Source organism: Lolium perenne, chromosome 3 (genome assembly GCF_019359855.2).
Source record: "Lolium perenne isolate Kyuss_39 chromosome 3, Kyuss_2.0, whole genome shotgun sequence".
Taxonomy (NCBI): domain Eukaryota; kingdom Viridiplantae; phylum Streptophyta; class Magnoliopsida; order Poales; family Poaceae; genus Lolium; species Lolium perenne.
In genome coordinates this window covers 278,139,482-278,158,564 of record NC_067246.2, presented here as the reverse complement: position 1 = coordinate 278,158,564, position 19,083 = coordinate 278,139,482, and the positions used below count along the sequence as shown (strand labels likewise).

The 19,083-nt window shown below is 42.9% G+C and overlaps 1 protein-coding gene across 1 annotated transcript; it reads left to right on the top strand.

Moving 5' to 3' along the window:
• The first annotated feature begins 12,595 nt into the window (after nt 1–12,595).
• LOC127344404 (uncharacterized) lies at nt 12,596–15,621 on the top strand. The gene is made up of 3 exons (XM_051370668.2): nt 12,596–12,824; nt 13,114–13,375; nt 13,579–15,621. The coding sequence occupies exons 1-3, from the start codon at nt 12,766–12,768 to the stop codon at nt 14,944–14,946; spliced, it is 1,689 nt and encodes a 562-aa protein (XP_051226628.1). The 5' UTR covers nt 12,596–12,765; the 3' UTR covers nt 14,947–15,621.
• Nucleotides 15,622–19,083: the final 3,462 nt, after the last annotated feature.

Genomic DNA, 19,083 nt, shown 5'->3' with positions numbered 1-19,083 from the left:
TACTTTTATGTTCTCTATATGATTTCAAAACTTGAAAAGCTCTAGCACATGATTTTATCCCTGCTTCCCTCTGCGAAGGGCCTTTCTTTTACTTTATGTTGAGTCAGTTTACCTACTTCCTTCCATCTTAGAAGCAAACACTTGTGTCAACTGTGCATTGGTTCTTACATACTTGCATATTTGCATTCATCATATTACTCTATGTTGACAATATCCATGAGATATACATGTTACAAGTTGAAAGCAACCGCTGAAACTTATATCTTCCTTTGTGTTGCTTCGATGCCTTTACTTTGAATTTATTTCTTTATGAGTTAACTCTTATGCAAGACTTTTGATACTTGTCTTGAAAGTACTATTCATGAAAAGTTTTGCTATATATTATCTATTTGTTAGCAACTATAGATCATTGCCTTGGGTCACTTCATTCATCTCATATGCTTTATAATAGTATGATCAAGGTTATGTAAGTAGCATGTCACTACAGAAATTATTCTTTTTATCGTTTACCTACTCGAGGACGAGTAGGAACTAAGCTTGGGGATGCTGATACGTCTCCAACGTATCTATAATTTCTGATGTTCCATGCTTGTTTTATGACAATACCTACATGTTTTTCTCACACTTTATAATGTTTTTATGCGTTTTCCGGAACTAACCTATTAACAAGATGCCGAAGTGCCAGTTCTTGTTTTCTGCTGTTTTTGGTTCCAGAAAGGCTGTTCGGGCAATATTCTCGGAATTCGACGAAACAAAGACCCAATATCTTATTTTTCCCGGAAGACCCCAGAACACCGAAGGAGAGTTGGAGGCGGGCCAGGGGGCCACCACACACCAGGGCCGCGCGGGCTCCACCCTGGCCGCGCCGGCCTATGGGGAGGAGGCCCCAGGCGCCCTCCTGCGCCGCCTCTTCGCCTATATAAGCCCTTTCGACCTAAAAACGCGATACCTTTTGACGAAACTCCAGAAAGACTCCAGGGGCGCCGCCGCCATCGCAAAACTCCAATTCGGGGGACAGAAGTCTCTGTTTCGGCACCCTGCCGGGACGGGGAAGTGCCCCCGGAAGCCATCTCCATCGGCGCCACCGCCTCCATCATGCTCCGTGAGTAGTTCCCCATGGACTACGGGTTCTAGCAGTAGCTAGTTGGTACTCTCTATCCCATGTACTTCAATACAATGATCTCATGAGCTGCCTTACATGATTGAGATCCATCTGATGTAATCGGTGTTGTGTTTGTTGGGATCCGATGGATGATACATTATGATTAGTCTATCTATAAAGTTTGTGAAGTTATTGTTGCTGCAATCTTGTTATGCTTAATGCTTGTCACTAGGGCCCGAGTGGCATGATCTTAGATTTAAGCTCTATAATTATTGCTTAGATTGTATCTACAAGTTGTATGCACATGTCTATGTCCGGAACCAAAGGCCCCAAAGTGACAGAAATTGGGACAACTGGAGGGGAAGGCGTAGGTATGAGGATCAATATGTTTTCACGGAGTGTTAATGCTTTGCTCCGGTACTCTATTAAAAGGAGTACCTTAATATCCAGAAGATTCCCTTGAGGACCGGCTGCCACCGGCTGGTAGGACAAAAGATGTTGTACAAGTTTCTCATTGCGAGCACGTATGACTATATATGGAAAACATGCCTACATGATTAATAATCTTGATGTTCTGTCTTAATGCTATTTCATTCCTATTAATTGCCCAACTATAATTTGTTCACCCAACACTTGTCACTTGTTATTGGAGAGTTACCACTAGTGAAGATCGCTGGGAACCCCGGTCCATCTCTCATCATCATATACTCGTTCTATATGTCATCGGAAGTAGTATCAACTATTTTCTGGTGCCATCGCCTCTGTGTTATTGCTACTGCTGCTGTATTACTGTTACTATTGCTCTCATATTACTGCTGCTTTCACATCACCCCTGTTACTAGTGCTTTTCCAGGTGCAGCTGAATTGACAACTCAGTTGTTAAGGCTTATAAGTATTCTTTACCTCCCCTTGTGTCGAATTAATAAATTTGGGTTTTACTTCCCTCGAAGACTGCCGTGATCCCCTATACTTGTGGGTTATAAGTGCGAATAACTTATCTTCGATTAGACAAGAATATTTGCTTCAATGAACCTTCTTTGATATGGCATGGTGATTTTCTTCCTCGAGAACCTGCTTGAATTGAGCAAGGTTCGAGTTGGAAGGTTTTACTATACACTTGTTGTTGAAACGTTGAGTTGAAGCAACCAAGTGCCAGTGTGGGCGTTTGAACGGTTGGCACACACCGTCAATGTTTCCACACAAGGTTCAAGTTCCTGCGAAAATAACATAAGAAATAAAAAGCAAACGGTTTGGTGTATTAATAGAGTTCATTCACCCAACCTTGAAAATAGAAAGAAATAAAAAGAGACATGAAACACTACAGAGAATTATATGCTGGGGAGTTTCGAAGGTAAGTAAATAAAGTACACTAGAACATGTAGAAGGTAACCCACTAAATTTAGCTTGTAAAGTTGAGTTTTTTTGAGAACATGTTTTTATTGCGTTTTGTCGCCTCTTGGTACGGGCGGATGGTACAGACTGGTGCTCCCGTACGAGGGCTCGCTATTTCTACCGGAAATTCCTTCGAAATTGCGCGTTGTGCGGCGAAGTCCGTACATGCACGTGGTACGGCCACGCCCGTCCGTACCGACGGTCTAATACGTCATAAACGTATCTATATTTTTTGATGCTCTATGTTTGTTTTACACCAATTCCAATATGTTTTATCTACACTTCATTGCACTTTTATACATTTTTCGGAACTAACCTATTAACAAGATGCCACAGTGCCAGGTCCCTGTTTTCTGTTGTTTTCGTATTTCAAAAAAGTTGTACAGAAAATATTCTTGGAATTGGACGAAGCAAAAGCCGAAGTCAATATTTTACCGTAACAAAGACGAAGTCTGAAGGGGAGTCGAAGAGGAGCCACATGGGATCCAAGCCACCCCTTGGCGTGGCCAGGCCTAGGCCCGTGCCAAGGCATGGTGTGGCCCACCCAGGTGGCCACCGACCTCGCCATTCCGCCTATTTATTCGCGATCTCGGGAAAAACCTAAACTCCCGAGCCTCCATCCACGAAAGGTTCCGTCACGGCCGCCAACATAGACCCTAGCTCGGGAAGGTTCTGAAGCTCTTGCCGGCACCCTGCCAAAGGGGGAGACCATCGCCGAAGGCATCTACATCGCTATGCCCGCCTTCGAAGTGATGCGTGAGTAGTTCATTCCTGGACTATGGGTCCATAGTAGTAGCTAGATGGTTGTCTTCTCCAATTTGTGCCTCATGTTTAGATCTTGCGAGCTGCCTATCATGATCAAGATCATCCTTATATAATGCTACATGTTGTGTTTGCTAGGATCCGATGAATATGGAATACTATGTTGAGATCGATTATATATATTTGTCATATGTTATTTGTGATCTTGCATGCTCTCCGTTGCTAGTAGATACTCTGGTCAAGTAAATGCTTGTGACTCCAAGAGGGAGTATTTATGCTCGATAGTGGGTTCATGCCTCTACTTTCTGGAAGAGTGACAATAACTTCTAAGATTGTAGATGTGTTGTTTCTACTAGGGAGAAAACAATAATCTTTTATCCGAGGGTAATTCTATTATTTACTTTACACACATTGCTTAATGCGATAATCTGTTGCTTGCAACTTAATGATGGAAAGGGTTCAGACGATAACCGAAAGGTGGATTATTAGTCATAGACGCAGTTGGATTACGGTCTATGTATTATATTGTAATTCCCAAACGAATCTCATAGTAATCATCTTGTCATTTATGGTCTTTATTCTGTCAATTGCCCAACTGTAATTTGTTTACCCAACATGTTATTTATCTTTATGGAGAGACACCTCTAGTGAATTGTGGACCCCGGTCCTTTCCTTTACACAGATAAATTCAATCCTATTCTGTTTACTTTCTACATGCACTGTTCTCTTTAATTCGACTGCAAACATCTATTTCCACTCGATACGTTTAATCCTTTGTGTTCAGCTAAACCGGTGAGAATGATAACCTCACTATGAGTTAGGGCAAAGTATTTTGGTTGTGTTGTGTGCAGGTTCCACGTGGTTGCTGACACCGGTAGTGTGTCCTGCCAATAGTCAGCTAGCAACACCTTCAGAAGTCACACCTTTCTCCTACTGGTCGATTAATCTTAGGTTATTACTGAGGGAAAACTTCCTGATGTGCTCATCACACCTTCCTCTTGGGGTGCCCCAACGAGATTGCCGACTTACACGGCATCACCATCACAGTCCCTAATCTTACAGTGATTTTTTTGGAAATTCTTCGAATTCTCTGCGGTTGGTGGCGAGGTCGATACGGACGCGCGGTACGGCCGCGTCCCACCGTACCGACGATCGCTAAACTTACAATGACTTTTCTGGAAGAAATACTGGTTTCCTCAATACGCCGTAGGAGCGGTACGAGCGGGTGGTACGGGTAGATGTGCCCGCACCAGTGCCTGCTAAACTCCCTGTGATTTCGCAAACCACTCATTCTTCTCTGAAAATCCACTAAGGACCCGAAACATTAGTCCAGCATCCAAAAACGCATGCATATATTTTGTAGAATTTTTTATAACCAAGATATGTAACACATGATTTCATCAATGATCAATTCTACCTTTTGAAATAGTCCCAAACCAACTCTAACAGGAAATCATGCGTGCATAAGAGTGCTAATGCAACATGAATACAACTATACTCAAGACACAAAATTAAGAAAGACACCTAATAACGTCTGGATTTCCTCCCGGGAAGCACTTTCTTTAAAGCCATATAGCTAGGCTTTGATGCTCCATTATTATTTTAAAATTTACCTTTATGGGGTTTGGAGCATCTCATAGTGGAGTATGGTCGAAGTCATACCCGCTTGCGGTGCATTGACATCTTGTAGATGAATAGGTTCTCACCTTCAAGCGAGTATGGATGCACCAAGTGTGGTGAACATGCCTTCTTATGTAGCTGCAGTGGGAAGGTTATTGGCTGGAGTATAATCTTCAAACTTTTACCTTGGTTACCATTGTAGGGGAACAGTTTAGAGTATCCTTCTTTTGCATCAGGAATTAGTTCCTGCATATTAGCATTGAAAGATTCACAACAAGGTCCTATCTCTAGTTCATCATTATTAATGCTCTCCTCGTGAGTATCTAGGCATAAAGCCTCCACATATAAATTATGTTCAGTTTTAGCATTACAAGAATCATCACTAAAGAGAGATGCATCATTAACAATAATAGCACTTATAGTGTGCAACTCGTTGTCAACCTCACCTTCTTGGTGTTCCTCCTCTTTATCTTGTGAATCTTGCAAATGGTTATTTTCGGGAACTACAAGTTTGCATTGTTCGTTACTCTTTATCACAAGTGCATTATCACTGAGATGTTCTTGACAATAAGTTTGTAACATTGGCAACAATTCAATAAGTTTCATATGAAGCATACTATCGCTACTCTTTCTTAGGATGGACACCTTTATAAACCAAATATTCTATGACTTCATCTCTAGTGTGAGACACAAAGGATTCTTCAAGAATAATGGAACATTGAAAACTAAAGTCCCCAACTGCCATACATTTTTCACAAGTCTCAGGATATGACTTACAAAATGATTTTGCACATCCATCTAAAGAATCATACAAGATAAACAAATCCATACCAGCGGCAATAGTATGTTCGTTGCGGTGACCATCCTCTTCATCTCGGGTTCCTTCCATAATTCCTGCAAAAGGTTAGTCTCTTCCACGGGCGTCGAGGTTCGATTAGGAAAAGTAAATACTAATGCATCATCACTAAAGTTATCACCACAATAATAGTACAATATATATGTCATTCCATTGATCTTATCAATGACTTCATCTTCTATATTTAATTTACTTATGTGAAATAGAAGCTCGAAACAATCGGTGTAAAGTACTTGTTCATGAATATCTCCATGAGCAAAGCATTTACCAGCTCCATTATAATAGACTAATATAGTATCATCGATGTTCTTGCATTGATAGTTAATATGATATTTGGATCCGCATAGTTCACAAGTAAAATTATATGAGGTACATAATGTAGATGAATAGTCCTTCAACCAACTCACCCATTCTTTTAATACATTTTCCCTCGTCCAGAAGTATCCCATAGTTCTAGGTTTTGTCTCCTCCATTGCGAGCTTCATCTGTTCAAAAGAAATCTCGGAAGACATGATTAGTAGCAATTTTTTTATAATTTTTTGTTTTATAATTTTTTCTTTTGAAATAAGTAAAAGCAAGAAGATAAAAATTAACAGCAATAACGTGAAGCTGGTAAATAACTTTAGTACCACAATGATAAATTAATAACTAAAGACAAAGACCAAAAGCGCTGAGCTCCCCGGCAACGACGTGAGAAAATAGCTTGATAACTGCAAGAACACAAATTGATTGTAGCAAGTTTCGAAATAAGAGTATCGAACCACAAGGAGCTACTGGTTAGGATCTTAATGCCCCTTGTTACTATTATCTAGGGGGTACTTGTAAGTTATTCTAATTTCAAGATAAAGTATATAAAAGTTGATTTGTGTTGATAGCTAAGTAAATAAGAACAAAGAAATAAAGTAATGTAACCAAGAGCTAGAGAGTGTTGAGAGTGTGTTTGTGCTATGGTTGAGGGGTTCTCAAGGAGTGTAGGTTTCATCACTAGTATTGCTATTACTTATGATTAGAATGAACTATATATTTGCCAAGCTATGTGTGGGGAGAGCTCCATAATAACATGCTCCCAGAAAGCCATCGGTCATCGCATCTCTAAATAACCACAGTATCCAGCTTTCTGCAAACCACAAATTGACTATTTGCTATTAAGGGGTTTACCCCATGGTTATCGATATGAGCTTAGTGAATCTCTCCTTACCCCCCTCATCCATGTGTTAGAGCGCAGATACAGTAATTTCACTTCCCGCCGTTCACTCTACCACACTTCAAAGGGTAGTTACCTCCTTGTCCATAAGGCAAATATTATATGGTGCACTTCACATAACATCAAGAAGAGAACTAACACACATTCATCGATAAAAGATATAATTTTTTTATTTCACATCATAATATTACTAGGGTTTCTCCATAACTCCCCAAGAACAAAGGGACTACTCATACATGAAGGGGATCAACATCATGGCAATATGAATATGAAGGTACAATTGCATACAAGTGTAAATCCTAATAGATTTTGGAGCACAACCAAGTAGACAAAGGGGATCGGTGATGGAGACATTGATGACGAGATGATGATGATGGAGATCGATGCGTTCCCTTCAAGATCCTAGCCCCCTCCTCCTCTTTTGTGTTGGTGGAGATGGTGATGGAGACGGCGGCTATGGAGATGGTGGCGGAGCACCAGGGCTCTGCCCCTAGGGCGTGGATGATGAAGTGGTTCCTCTCCTTGCCTCCTCCCCTCTTTATATAGGCGTTGGAGGTCGGTTTCACGAACTAACGGAGCCTGGGCCGAATATGCCCATCGGGCCTTCACAAATGTTGTTCCGTTTGACGAAACTGACCCAACGGAGCCTGGTACGGGCAGACCCGCCCGTACCGATGGTCGTTAAACTTGCAGATGATTTCGTATTTTGCTCTCCATTTCTCCATCCGAACTATGATTGAGATGTTGTTCGGCTCGTTGAACTCGTATGGACGAGGGCTACAACACAATGGCCTTAGAACTTAAATATAAGATGTTGTGAAAATAGTTTTCCTACACCTTATATGGCTAACTCTTGTTCCTGTAATTCTCCCATCTTGTACCCTCTTGGTTCCTTTTACTCCCTTTTCCATGACCTCCAATAAAACCTAAATACATGTCAAAGACAAGGAAAACATAATAAAATTCTAAAAAACTACTAAGCATGCAAATCTCATCTGAAAATGAACAAGAACCCGTAAGTATGCAAAATATGCATAGGTGTATCTTGATGGAGCATGAAATGAATGACAATATGAGTAATAGTATACTTAAAAACCTCAGCAAAATAGTGCTAAATATCGAGCTATCAATGCTCACGTCGTCGGCCATGTTCACCGGGACCCGCACGACCTACTGGCGAGGCGGTGAACGAGGCTAGCTCACGGAGGACGCAGGTCAGGAGGTCGCCGAGGCAGTCACCGACCATGTCCATTTACCGGGCGGTGAACGGGGCTAGCTTGCGGAGGACAGTTCCCGCTCTGGTAAGAGAGAAATTGGACAATGTCTTGAGCGAGGCCGGGGACTACGGACACGAGGCTGCAGGCAACATGCATTCATATGGCAGCGGTGTCACATGGCGGCATGCGTGCAGCGTGCGGTGCGGCTCGACACAGGCGGGCGGCAACGAAATGAGAAAGCACGTCGACGCCTACGGGGCTCAACACTTTCTATGGGCGCATGCGATAGGGTGCATAGGGTTGACCGGACACGAGCACCAGGCCACTGGTCCACTGTATGTAGTCGAGCTCCGTGTAAATCCATTGGCGGCACCGTTGAAAGATGGGAATTTCCGCGGGGAAGTCAAGAGCAGATGACCGAGATAGAGGGGGTTGATTGGGGATAGCAGTTTAACATGGCATGTGGGTCCATATAGGCCATACAGACCTAAGATTTTATCAAAGAGTATGTCGCACTGAATTTTTGGTGCACATTTCGATAAAACAAATTTAATACTTCAATAATGTATTCCTGAGTCATGCTACTTGTCGTCTATTTAGCAAAAAAAGTATACTAAATCTGCAATAAATAATAAAAGTCGGAGGGAATACTATAAATTTAGTAACTTGCTTCGCATTGTGATGCAATAAATAGCATATTATACCAAGGTTGATGTCGGTCCCGGGCCGGAGCGGATCTATATGTTCACGATTCTTTTATACTACAAGGAATGAGCAAAGTCGGTACGCGTTCTACAAGGAACGACAAACACATGTCGGTGTAGTTGCTTCGTATTTAGGACACATATTGTCGGTGTAAAAGAAAAAAATTACTTTAAAAAGGTGAATGTTGGAAATAAACATGAACATGTTCTTAATCCTACAAGATTTTGGTGCTATAACCGCTAGATATGTGTGTGTATGTACATCCTTGATCCTTGTAAATCAATCACTAATAAGAAATCCTCTGATCCAAATTATTATCGTAAAATTTACTAAATCTATACAAATTTTAGGTAATATTTTACCTAAATCTGCGACAAATAATTAAGATGAGAGGGGGGAAAGAGAGACAAAGCTCGATCCTTTAGCTAGCAAGCGATTAACATGTGTGTGCGACGTGCTCCACCGCTTGATCAATTCATTCGATCTAAAAGCCAGCTTGTACGTGCGTCATGTCCGCAAAACAAAAGCACCAGTGGAAGTCATATCTGTCAAGGAAGGAGCTACTCTGTAACTTAGTTAGCCTAGTCAGCCGTTAGCGTGCGTGCGCATAGAAGCCAGATTCCCTTTGTGGCATTCGACCGCGCGAGCGATCTGTCTACTGCGCTGTCTGACTCCTGCGCGGAGCGAATTTAATCCCGTGTTTTTTGTCGTGACTTGGACCCTGCATTAATTTCGTTCGCCACTTGCCCACTTGGCCTAGGCCGCGTTTATCCCGCTCGCCACTTGACCCGGCGTTTAAAGCTTTTGCATGCCTGCTAGTAGTACAGTAGTATTCCTGCCGTCCAGTCTTTTTTTTTTTTATGCAATTCCCTTTGTTGACTGTGACAACGTGAGCTAGGCTTATCATCTAGTATTATAATGAACCAACACTTTTAAATTTTCTTTTATTTGAATTACCTTGTGGCCTACAAATTTATTGCTAAATTATTCTAATTGAAATTTTCATTTTTCGATCGGTAGTTTTTTTCATTTACCATTGATAAAAATTGCGGCATGGGGTTGATAAATTGTGAGCCAAAAAAGTTCCCAAAATATTTTATGTAAAAATAGTTTTTTTGGGTCGATAGTTTTTCAGGTTTACCGTTGATAAATAATGGGGCAGGGGTTGAAAAATTGTGATCCAAAAAAGTCCCCAAGATATTCAAAATAAAATTAGCATTTTTTGGTCGATAATTTTTCATATTTACCATTGATAAATAACGGGGTAGGGGTTGATAAATTGTAAGCCGAAAAAGTCCCCAAAATATTTTAAATGAAATTAGTATTTTTGGATTGATAATTTTTCACATTTATCAATTATAAATAATGGGCAGGTGGTTGATAAATTGTGAGAGAAAAAGTCCCCAAAATAAATTAAATAAAATTATTTTTTATTGATAATAACGGGGTAAAGGGGTTGATAAATTGTAAGCTAAAAAAGTCATCAAAGTATTCTAAATGAAATTTAGCATTTCAAATCGATAAATTTTTACATTTACCATTGATAATTAATGGGCAGAGGGGTTGATAAATTGTAAGCTAAAAATTTGCTCAAATATTACAAATAAAATTTAGCACTCCGGGTCGATAATTTTTTACATTTACCATCGATAATTAACTTGTAGAGGGGTTGATAAACTGTGAGCTAAAAAAACCGTTTAAATATTACAATGAAATTTAGCACTTTGGGTCGATAAATTTTTACATTTACCGTTGATAAATAACAAATAGAGGGGTTGATAAATTGTGAGCTAAAGAAGTCGTCTAAATATTCTTTGGATCGATTACTTTTTACATTTACCATTGATAATTAACGGGCATATGGGTTGATAAATTGTGAGCTGGAAAAACCAATTAAATATTACAAATGAAATTTAGCACTTATGGTCGATAAATTTTTACATTTACCGTTGGTAAATTACGGGTAGAGAGTTTCATAAATTGTGATATAAAAATATCGCTAAAATATTTTAAATAAAATTTGGCTTTTTAATTTGTACATGGGTAGAGGGTTCTGTAAAGTCAGCACAAAAATAAGTCCGTCTCGTGTTTGTACAGGAAGCGACCTGATATTTGGTGGTTAGCACTAGCGGTGTTGCGTGCTATCCCAGGAGGTCGCGGGTTCGACTCCCCGTTGAGCAAATATAGTTTTTGGCAGCGGAAAGGTAATGACTACAGACGAAAATGGAAAGGCGGGGAATCGATCGCTGGGACGCCTCCGAGCGGTCGACCGCCAACTAGGGCGGCCCCATAGAAGCAACTCTGGCGGGATAGCACAGACCTGTAACTAAAAGCTAATACTATACGTATACACGGCTGGACTGCAGGGTATGCCACGGCATACCGAGCATATCCTATAGGTCCGCCACTACATGTAGGCAGTGAGAGGGTAAATATGACATGTGGGCCTTTTCCCTGACTACATTCATCAATCCCATATTCGACCTGCCATGTAGAAGTGACTAAAGAAATATCGCTTATATCTTAGCTGGACTCTGACTTCCCTCCCTTCTCCCCTCTCACCTCGCTACAGTAGTTCGCCCTTTTGAGAGTCCGCCGGCCGTCGCCACCCTCGCTGGCCCGATCCGGAATCTTCTCTGTCGGCTCTGCTGGCCGGAGCGGAGGATGGAGAGGCGCCTCGCAACCTGTAATTAGTAGTCTAGGTTGTTCTTTGTTGTTTACCCTAGTGGAGTCTGCGAGTAGGAGGCCGGATCCCCATGGCCAGATCCGGCCCGTCCTCGCCTTCTTCTTCGTGGCTGTCCTTCTCCGGTGGCAGGAGCGGCGGCAGGCGGCGAGGAGGCGGCATGGCATCTTCGCCAATAAGGCCCTCCCCTTCTTCCTTTGTCATCCGATGTGGTTGCCTGTGAGTAGCAACCAAATCGTGGAGCTTCTCCTTCCCGGTTCTTGTCCATGGTGGACGGACAATCGTGGAGCGTTCTTCATCGACTTTGAAGCAAGTGGTGCCGTCCCCGCCTTGGAGTCCGACGGCGGCTCTCTGGTATCTTGCTCTCCGGTGGGGAAAGAGAAGGACTTGATTGCTTTCTTCTTTTTCTTAGTGAGGTCTTTTCTGCATTTACCAGGGACCTATGTGTTATTTCTCTATTTCATGGGGTCTTTTGTAACTTATTGTACACACACCGCTTGGAATTAATGATGCTTCTACGCCCTTCGGGGCGCTCCGTGTTCAAAAAAAAAGACCTGCCATGTTGACAATCCTTATTTGGCAACGTCTTAAAGGTTCAAAATAGACCGAGATCAGAGAGTTTAGAGTGCTGTTTTTAGGAATTGTGAGTTTAGAATTTGATGTATCTTTCATCTACAAGTTCCCCTACAGCTAGGGTTAGTGCCGCCGCCTCCTTCCGAGCTCTGCCCACCTGACTCGACGAACCCTCCCACATCCCGCCAACTGTCGATCGGTGTCGTCCTCGTATGCACTGGCACAGCCAGTGGCCACCTATCCCAGGACAACCGGTGCACTAACCGCCTCCCGGTCGACACCCTCTCCTCTTGTCTCTGCCGGCAGCTACGATGCTGTCCGGGTGGAAGTATTGGCGGTGTTGGGGTATTCCTCTGTTCAGGTGAATACATAAGATTTTGAGCACATTTTTTGTTACTACTACTCATATGGGCCCATAGCCCATACAACAGCCCATCCAACCCAATTCTAGTCGTTCTGCTCGAAGCCACGAACGAAGTTTCTGCTCGCTCTCGCAGCCTCGCAGTCTGCCAGACTCGCACGAACACCAACAGACGCGCAGGCGGGCGGCGACAACCCTAGGCGATCCGATTCCGACGCGAAGCAGAGCAGGAGACCGGCGCGGCGACCGGCGGGAAGAGGCGGAGAAGCGAAGAGCGGCAGCGAAGAAGGATGCATCCTGCAGGGGACCGCGACGGCGCGACATCAATGGCCAGGACCCAGGACGCCAGGTGCTCTTCTGCTCTTCACCTCTTATTACCCTGATCCCCTTTCCTCTCAGATTTTGCAATTCGCATGACCGCATCAGATTAGCTCGTAGCAGTACTGCAGTACCGTATTAGCTGTTTGCAAGTTTGTAAGATGTAAACATGCAGCCTAATTGTGTGTAACTGACTAATTTACCTGTAAAAATCCAACCTAGACTAGCATATATATAGCTGGTGTTTTTGTTCTCATATTGCTCTGAGAATTTTTTTTCCGCAATGAATACCCGGTCACTAAAACCTAGTGCTGCCACAGGGTGGAACTGCCTGCACCAATGGAGACACTACACAAAGAGGCGGTCATGGAAACTGCCCCTCATGAAGATAAGGTTAAAGATGGATCAACCGAGGAAGAATCGGATCCATGGAATCCTCCCTATCCTCCTTGTCCTCCTTGTCCTCCTGTTGCTGACCTGAATGTCCAAGTAAGATTTGCCATGGAGTGGATGGCTCAAAAACGGGCTATACTTGCTACCTCCAGAGCAACCAAAATAATCACCCCAGACCGTACCCCTGAGGTTCTTTTCTACTGAAAACCATCTGATCATAATTATAGTTCACTTCTGCCCCCCAGTATTCCGTAGGATATAGTTTTTGTATTGCACTTGCACATTTTTGCGTTTTGTTGTCCTATGATGCATTGCAGCAATACTTAATTTATACTACCAGTACTATTGTACTTTCTTAATCGAATAATTAAATTCCTTTCACCCTTTTGCAGAGGGTGAATATTGGCCTCTTTCAAACAATGCCCCATTTGATGCCCATCCTGGAGAAGGATAGCCACCGGCGCTTCCTCAGCTTATTCGAATGCGGTGGGCAGGGCATGGGATGGGGCTATGTCATCACACCAGAGACTTTCGACAATATTATCATGCAGAATGCTCTCCAATGTGCCAAAGTTGCCTTGAAGGGCCGGGCACCTGAGCTCAATGGGTACCGGGCCAATCCCAACTACATGACCCAATATGGGTATTTCCCCCTCCACCGAGCTGCTGAAATGTTCTCTGTCGAGATGATAGAGTTGCTCTTACGCCATGGCGCGTCAGCCAACCTAAGCACAGTCGGTCCTGCAGTCACTGAGGGTCTACTCCCTCTCCATGTCGCAGTTGAGAACACTTGCCTGCATAAGTATCTGGAGGACGGTCTATTTCATCACCAAATGCATCAGGATTGCAGTGTGGCGGATATGAAGTATGTCTACAAGCTCGTCCATCTTCTGTGCCTGCCTGAACTTAAGATCTTCTTGGATACAGTCAGGCTTCTTGCAAAACACACAGATAATTTACTTGATCAGCTCTGGATCTACATAAAAGATGGAAAGCTTATCCAGACAGCTGTTCTGCTGCTGGCAGCGCAAGAGCAGATCCGCACTGGAACTTCCCACAAAGGCAGTAAGGTCAATAGTAAGCTGGACGGGTTTGCTATTATCACTGGTGATATTGTGCACAAGAATACTTTACAATCCGAGGCATGTGAGAACATAATGGATTCAAACCAACCGAGCAAGATAAATGCCAATAATGCGACATTATTGTCGCTTATTGATCTAATTTCCCGAGCTGGCGCAGCTCTTGATTCATACATTAGGGCACACCCAAAGGTGCCATATGTGATGCATGTATCCCACTCGGAAGTCCTTGAACGTGTTTCATTGATTCTGAAGGAGCATGGTTTTTGTCGTACTGGAGCACGTATAGACATCGGAAATCTCTGCCCGTATGAAAACGTGTTGTCCATTGAAGATCGGCGCGCCAAGTCAGCTGCAGAAGTTGTTTATCATGCTGCAAAGGAAGAGGGCAAAATAAAGAAAATCAGCAGAGGATGGGAGCTCAAATATGCAAGGAGAAGTTTCTTTCCATACTGGAGATCAGTGTTGGAACCCCAGTCTTGCGTGAAGATGAAATTGGTAAAACCCATGCTCACTGTTGAACATATCAATCATGATAAACGTTTGGGTAAATCAACGCACATAGGATCTGCTTTTGGTGGACTGATGGGCAGAGTTCAGCCAGTAGCTAATCATCAACCAAGAAGGCTCTTTTGTACAGCGTCTTTAACACTCTTGAAAGTGTTAAGGAATGCATGAGTATAAATTAGGTGCTGCTACTGCAACAAAACTAACGGATCCGCCCGTGCAATCCAAGGCCAGTCGCGAGCTGGGCCCGGCTATATCTGATGGGCCATACATGCATCGTGCGGCCGATTCTGGGGTGAGTCTGGCTTTTCGTTTGGTGAGGTCATGACACTTACATCCGTTCCGTCCTGCGGCGGGCGAAATAAACAACTTCTGGCCTGCGGATTGAGGACTTATTGAGAACCACTCGATGGTGAAGTGAAACGAACTTCTAGCTAGTGGAGTAAAATGATCATGTTTCATAATCTGCCTATGGTAGTGATATTTTTAGAGGAAAATTGTAACTCGGCGGCGCCGGGGCACCATCATTTTTTTCACGTACTCATCCGCTGGCCAAGTCCTACCTGGTGTTTTGTACGGATTGATATGCAAGGAGCCAAGGAGCAGTTCGCTCGAACGAAAAAGCTGGACAATACATTCATCAAACTTTGCTATTGCTAGGCTGGAGAGGAATATTATGGAGGTGCACTGCACAATTGCAGGTAGGGTGTTTTCTAGTTCAGGCCTGCTCTGTTGAGGTGATAGGCCTGACGAACTTGGCACACCCTTCAAGGCGTTCTTGTTGATATAATAGAAGTATACACAGTTTTTGTGTAATATATAGTAGCTAGATTGTCTTTTGGTCTAGATACAGTACGAGTCCATAGGCATCTCGTATATACAGGCTAATATCGTTAGACTTTTATTTTTTTTAAAACAAATGGTAGTACAGTCACATTCTTAGACTCTTACCGGAAATTAGCAGTTACCGTATGTTCAGTTGCAAAAAACAGAGCAATGTTGCCCTAACAAATAGGCTGTAAGCCCAACTTGGCAACTTCAGAAGCATACCGAACCTAGAAAACTTATTGGGCCAGATAAAAGGCCTCGTGCCACAAACCTGAAAGCCCCCTTGCCAGAAGCGAAGATGGCCTTTGGGCCTTGGTCCACGAATATGGAAGGCTCACCCACTTCAGTTTTTTCTGCCGCCTCCTCGCCGTCGCATAGTCATTAGTCAACCTCGGCCTCTTTCTCCTCGATAGGCGACGGTGGCTAATCAACACGAGGTAAAAAACATCCTGCTGTCACCTTGTTCTCCTCCTCGCTGCCTACATCCGCATCGCGTCTTTTATCCTTAGTACACAAATATCGACCCCTCTGCTTGACGTTCTCCGATTTGTCGGTTATGATTCAACTGGGGTTTTATTGATTTGTTTTTGCGGAGAACTGAGTTCTAGCTCAGTGGCAAGGCAAGCGAGTGCGCAGCCAGCCCACCCGGGTTCGAATCCCCATCCGCGGTAATTTCGCAGGAGAGGCGAATAAACCGGGTTATCATCCATCCGCGGGGAGAGTCTCATCCTACCTAACAACGTATAGCCAAGGGAGGGATCATTCCCCCGTTGGTCAACGTTTTTGCGGGTGGGTTTTATTGACTGATTTTATTGTAGTACATGTATTGCCTGAACTTTGCTGAATGCACCATTCATTGTCTATTGCAATGACTGCTCAACCTTAATTAGTACTGTTAACAAAGCTTAGCCAAATGTTCATCCTGGATAAAAGCCAGACCGCATAGAAAGTGTATTGCGGTAAAGATTAAGGGTGAAGGCGAAACAGCTGCTGCACTATTAATAATAGTACTCTATCGTTAACAATTCAGAGAACACTGCCCAAGTCGATCTTCACTCTTCGGTATTCAGGACAGCCGACAGGACATGCTGAAGGTGGGTGATAGGGGATAAGAAAGAACCTTGAATTCCACTGTAACAGACAGAGCACGTTCCTCTTTTAATTTTTCTACCTGATTCTCGAACATATGTAGCTGCCCCCTTTTTTCTTATTGAGTTATTTCCCTGTTAGTTACACCTGCCTAGTAGATGCCGTGCTTTGAGAATTCACTTAAGGAAAACTTAGATCTGAATCGTCAGGTCTGTTTCCTCGCTACCTGTTTTGCTTATTTTCCCCTTACGAGGTTAGGCAGGAATGTGTCCTGCTATGTCCTCGTTTTGTCTTATCACAACTTTTGTCAAAGATGCTGCTATCACACGCAAAACTGCAAGGTGCTGAATAAGCACAAATGTGCACAATGCTTCATGCTACTTGGTAGCTATTGAACCGCCTTTAGAAGAATTGTACAGCCTGCAGGTTGCCTCTTGCGTGCAACATTTAACAGTTAATACTATGCTTGCACACCAGTATGTTACATATCTAATCTGTTGACTGAAACAGTTATCTTACATTCTCTTTCCCATCTATAATAGGTGGAGGCCCGTATTTGGGACCATAGATCTTAATCCTACAGAGGGTGAGTTTACTGCACTTCCATTCCTCGGACCATATTACATCTATTTTGCTGTGCTTCGGATTTTGTGAAGACTTTTCAACTGCAAGTGATTTCATGTTCCTGCAGTAGAATTTTTTTCAGGCCTATAATTCGTAAATTAGATTTGTAATCAGGATAGACAGAAACACTCCTCAAATCCTTTCACCACTGTACTTCCACAGGGCCTGCATTTCCATGTACTCGAATCTGATTACAGTAGTCACCTCCTTCTCAACCTGCCGTTTTGGCATATCACAATGTACTACTCAAGGACATAAGGCTTCTATGTAGGAGTAGTTTCTACTGGGAAGTTCACGTACCAAAGATTTCCAACTATTAGAAAATATACCTTGTTACAGTCCTCCACTCCTTTTGATCTGGTAGTTATCTTTGGTTGCTTTTTTGTGTTTGAATGAGAGGAGGTCACCCTCTGATTTCTCTTATCGGAAAGTAAAGTGTCTACTTTGCTTTGGTTGCAAAAAAGTAATTGAATATTTACAATTCCTCTCATCAATGTGGATATATGAGTAGCTAGAATTGATGATGTTTAAGGAAGAACCATTACCATCAGCGTAGATGTGTGCAGAGTCCTAGAACTCATAGGACTCCCCTTATTAGGTTTACCATACTATGCTAAATAAATAAATATATGCCCATTCATTCAGTATTATATAGCTCCATAGAATTTTGCAACAATCAGTATTCGTCCCCCTAAAGGGCCTGGTTCAAAGTAATTTCATAAGAATTTTGGAGGATTTCATTCCTTACGATTTTCTCGTATAGAGCTTGTTTGGTTGGTGGGAATTGAATCCATACGAATTTTTTTCCTTAGGTCCAACCTCATGGTAATGTATCTTTGTTTTTATGACAACTATGGCTTACGCATACACACAATCCTAGTCTGAGTTTTTCCTGCATCAGAACCAAACAACATGTATTACAGATTTATGTTCAGGTCAAAGTTTTCTCAAGTCAGGCAGGATGTAAACTTTTTCAAGAGTTGAGGTTCTTTTTTGGATCTAACAGAAGTTTTAGGACGAACAGTGAACTTTCACAGAGAAGGACCAAAGATGGACTTATTTTTCTTCCTTTCTTATATCCTTGTTAAGCTGAGAAGTGTTGGCCATTTAGGCATTGCTTACTTACATGGATAGTCTTTCAGTTGACATGATAGTGCAACCTAGACCTAGTACTGGTGTTTCCCAACAACTATGGCACAATAGTGACATGTAACGAGTCTCCATTTATGATCTGGTGCTGCTTTGTCAGCATGAAAACGAAGTTCTGTTTTGTATCAAACAGAAAGAGGGTAATGGCCCTTTCTCAGTTTCCTTGCAGCAAGGGAACAAGGTCCATGTATAATTGGAAATTAGCAGGGACCACTAGTAGAAATATGGCCTTTTGCACCGGTTGGTATTGGCCATATGCACCGGATGACCAACCGGTGCAAACCATCCGGTGAAAAAGCCCCCCCCCCCCCCCCCTTTTGCACCGGTTCGCTTACGAACCGGTGCTAAAGGGGTCACCACGTGGCCGGCTGTTGGGCGCTCGGCGGGGGAGCTTTTGCACCGGTTCGTAATACGAACCGGTGCAAAAGGGTTGTGCCGCGGCAGCATTTTAGTGCCCTTCCCTGCCGCGGCGCGGCAGAGACTCTGCCCCATTCGAAACACGGTATAATATTAATGCAGACAATTCAAATATATATATATATATAGGAAACCATTATATTACATATATCAATCAAAGTGACACACGTTCATGCATATATATATATGTCTACATCAACT

Bases quoted from the DNA above. Each gene is read 5' to 3' on its own strand.
- LOC127344404 (XM_051370668.2), top strand. From the start codon at position 12,766: ATGCATCCTGCAGGGGACCGCGACGGCGCGACATCAATGGCCAGGACC. The intron at 12,825-13,113 runs GTGCTCTTCTGC...GTGCTGCCACAG, and splicing joins GCCAGGACCCAGGACGCCAG to GGTGGAACTGCCTGCACCAA. The intron at 13,376-13,578 runs GTTCTTTTCTAC...ACCCTTTTGCAG, and splicing joins CCCCAGACCGTACCCCTGAG to AGGGTGAATATTGGCCTCTT.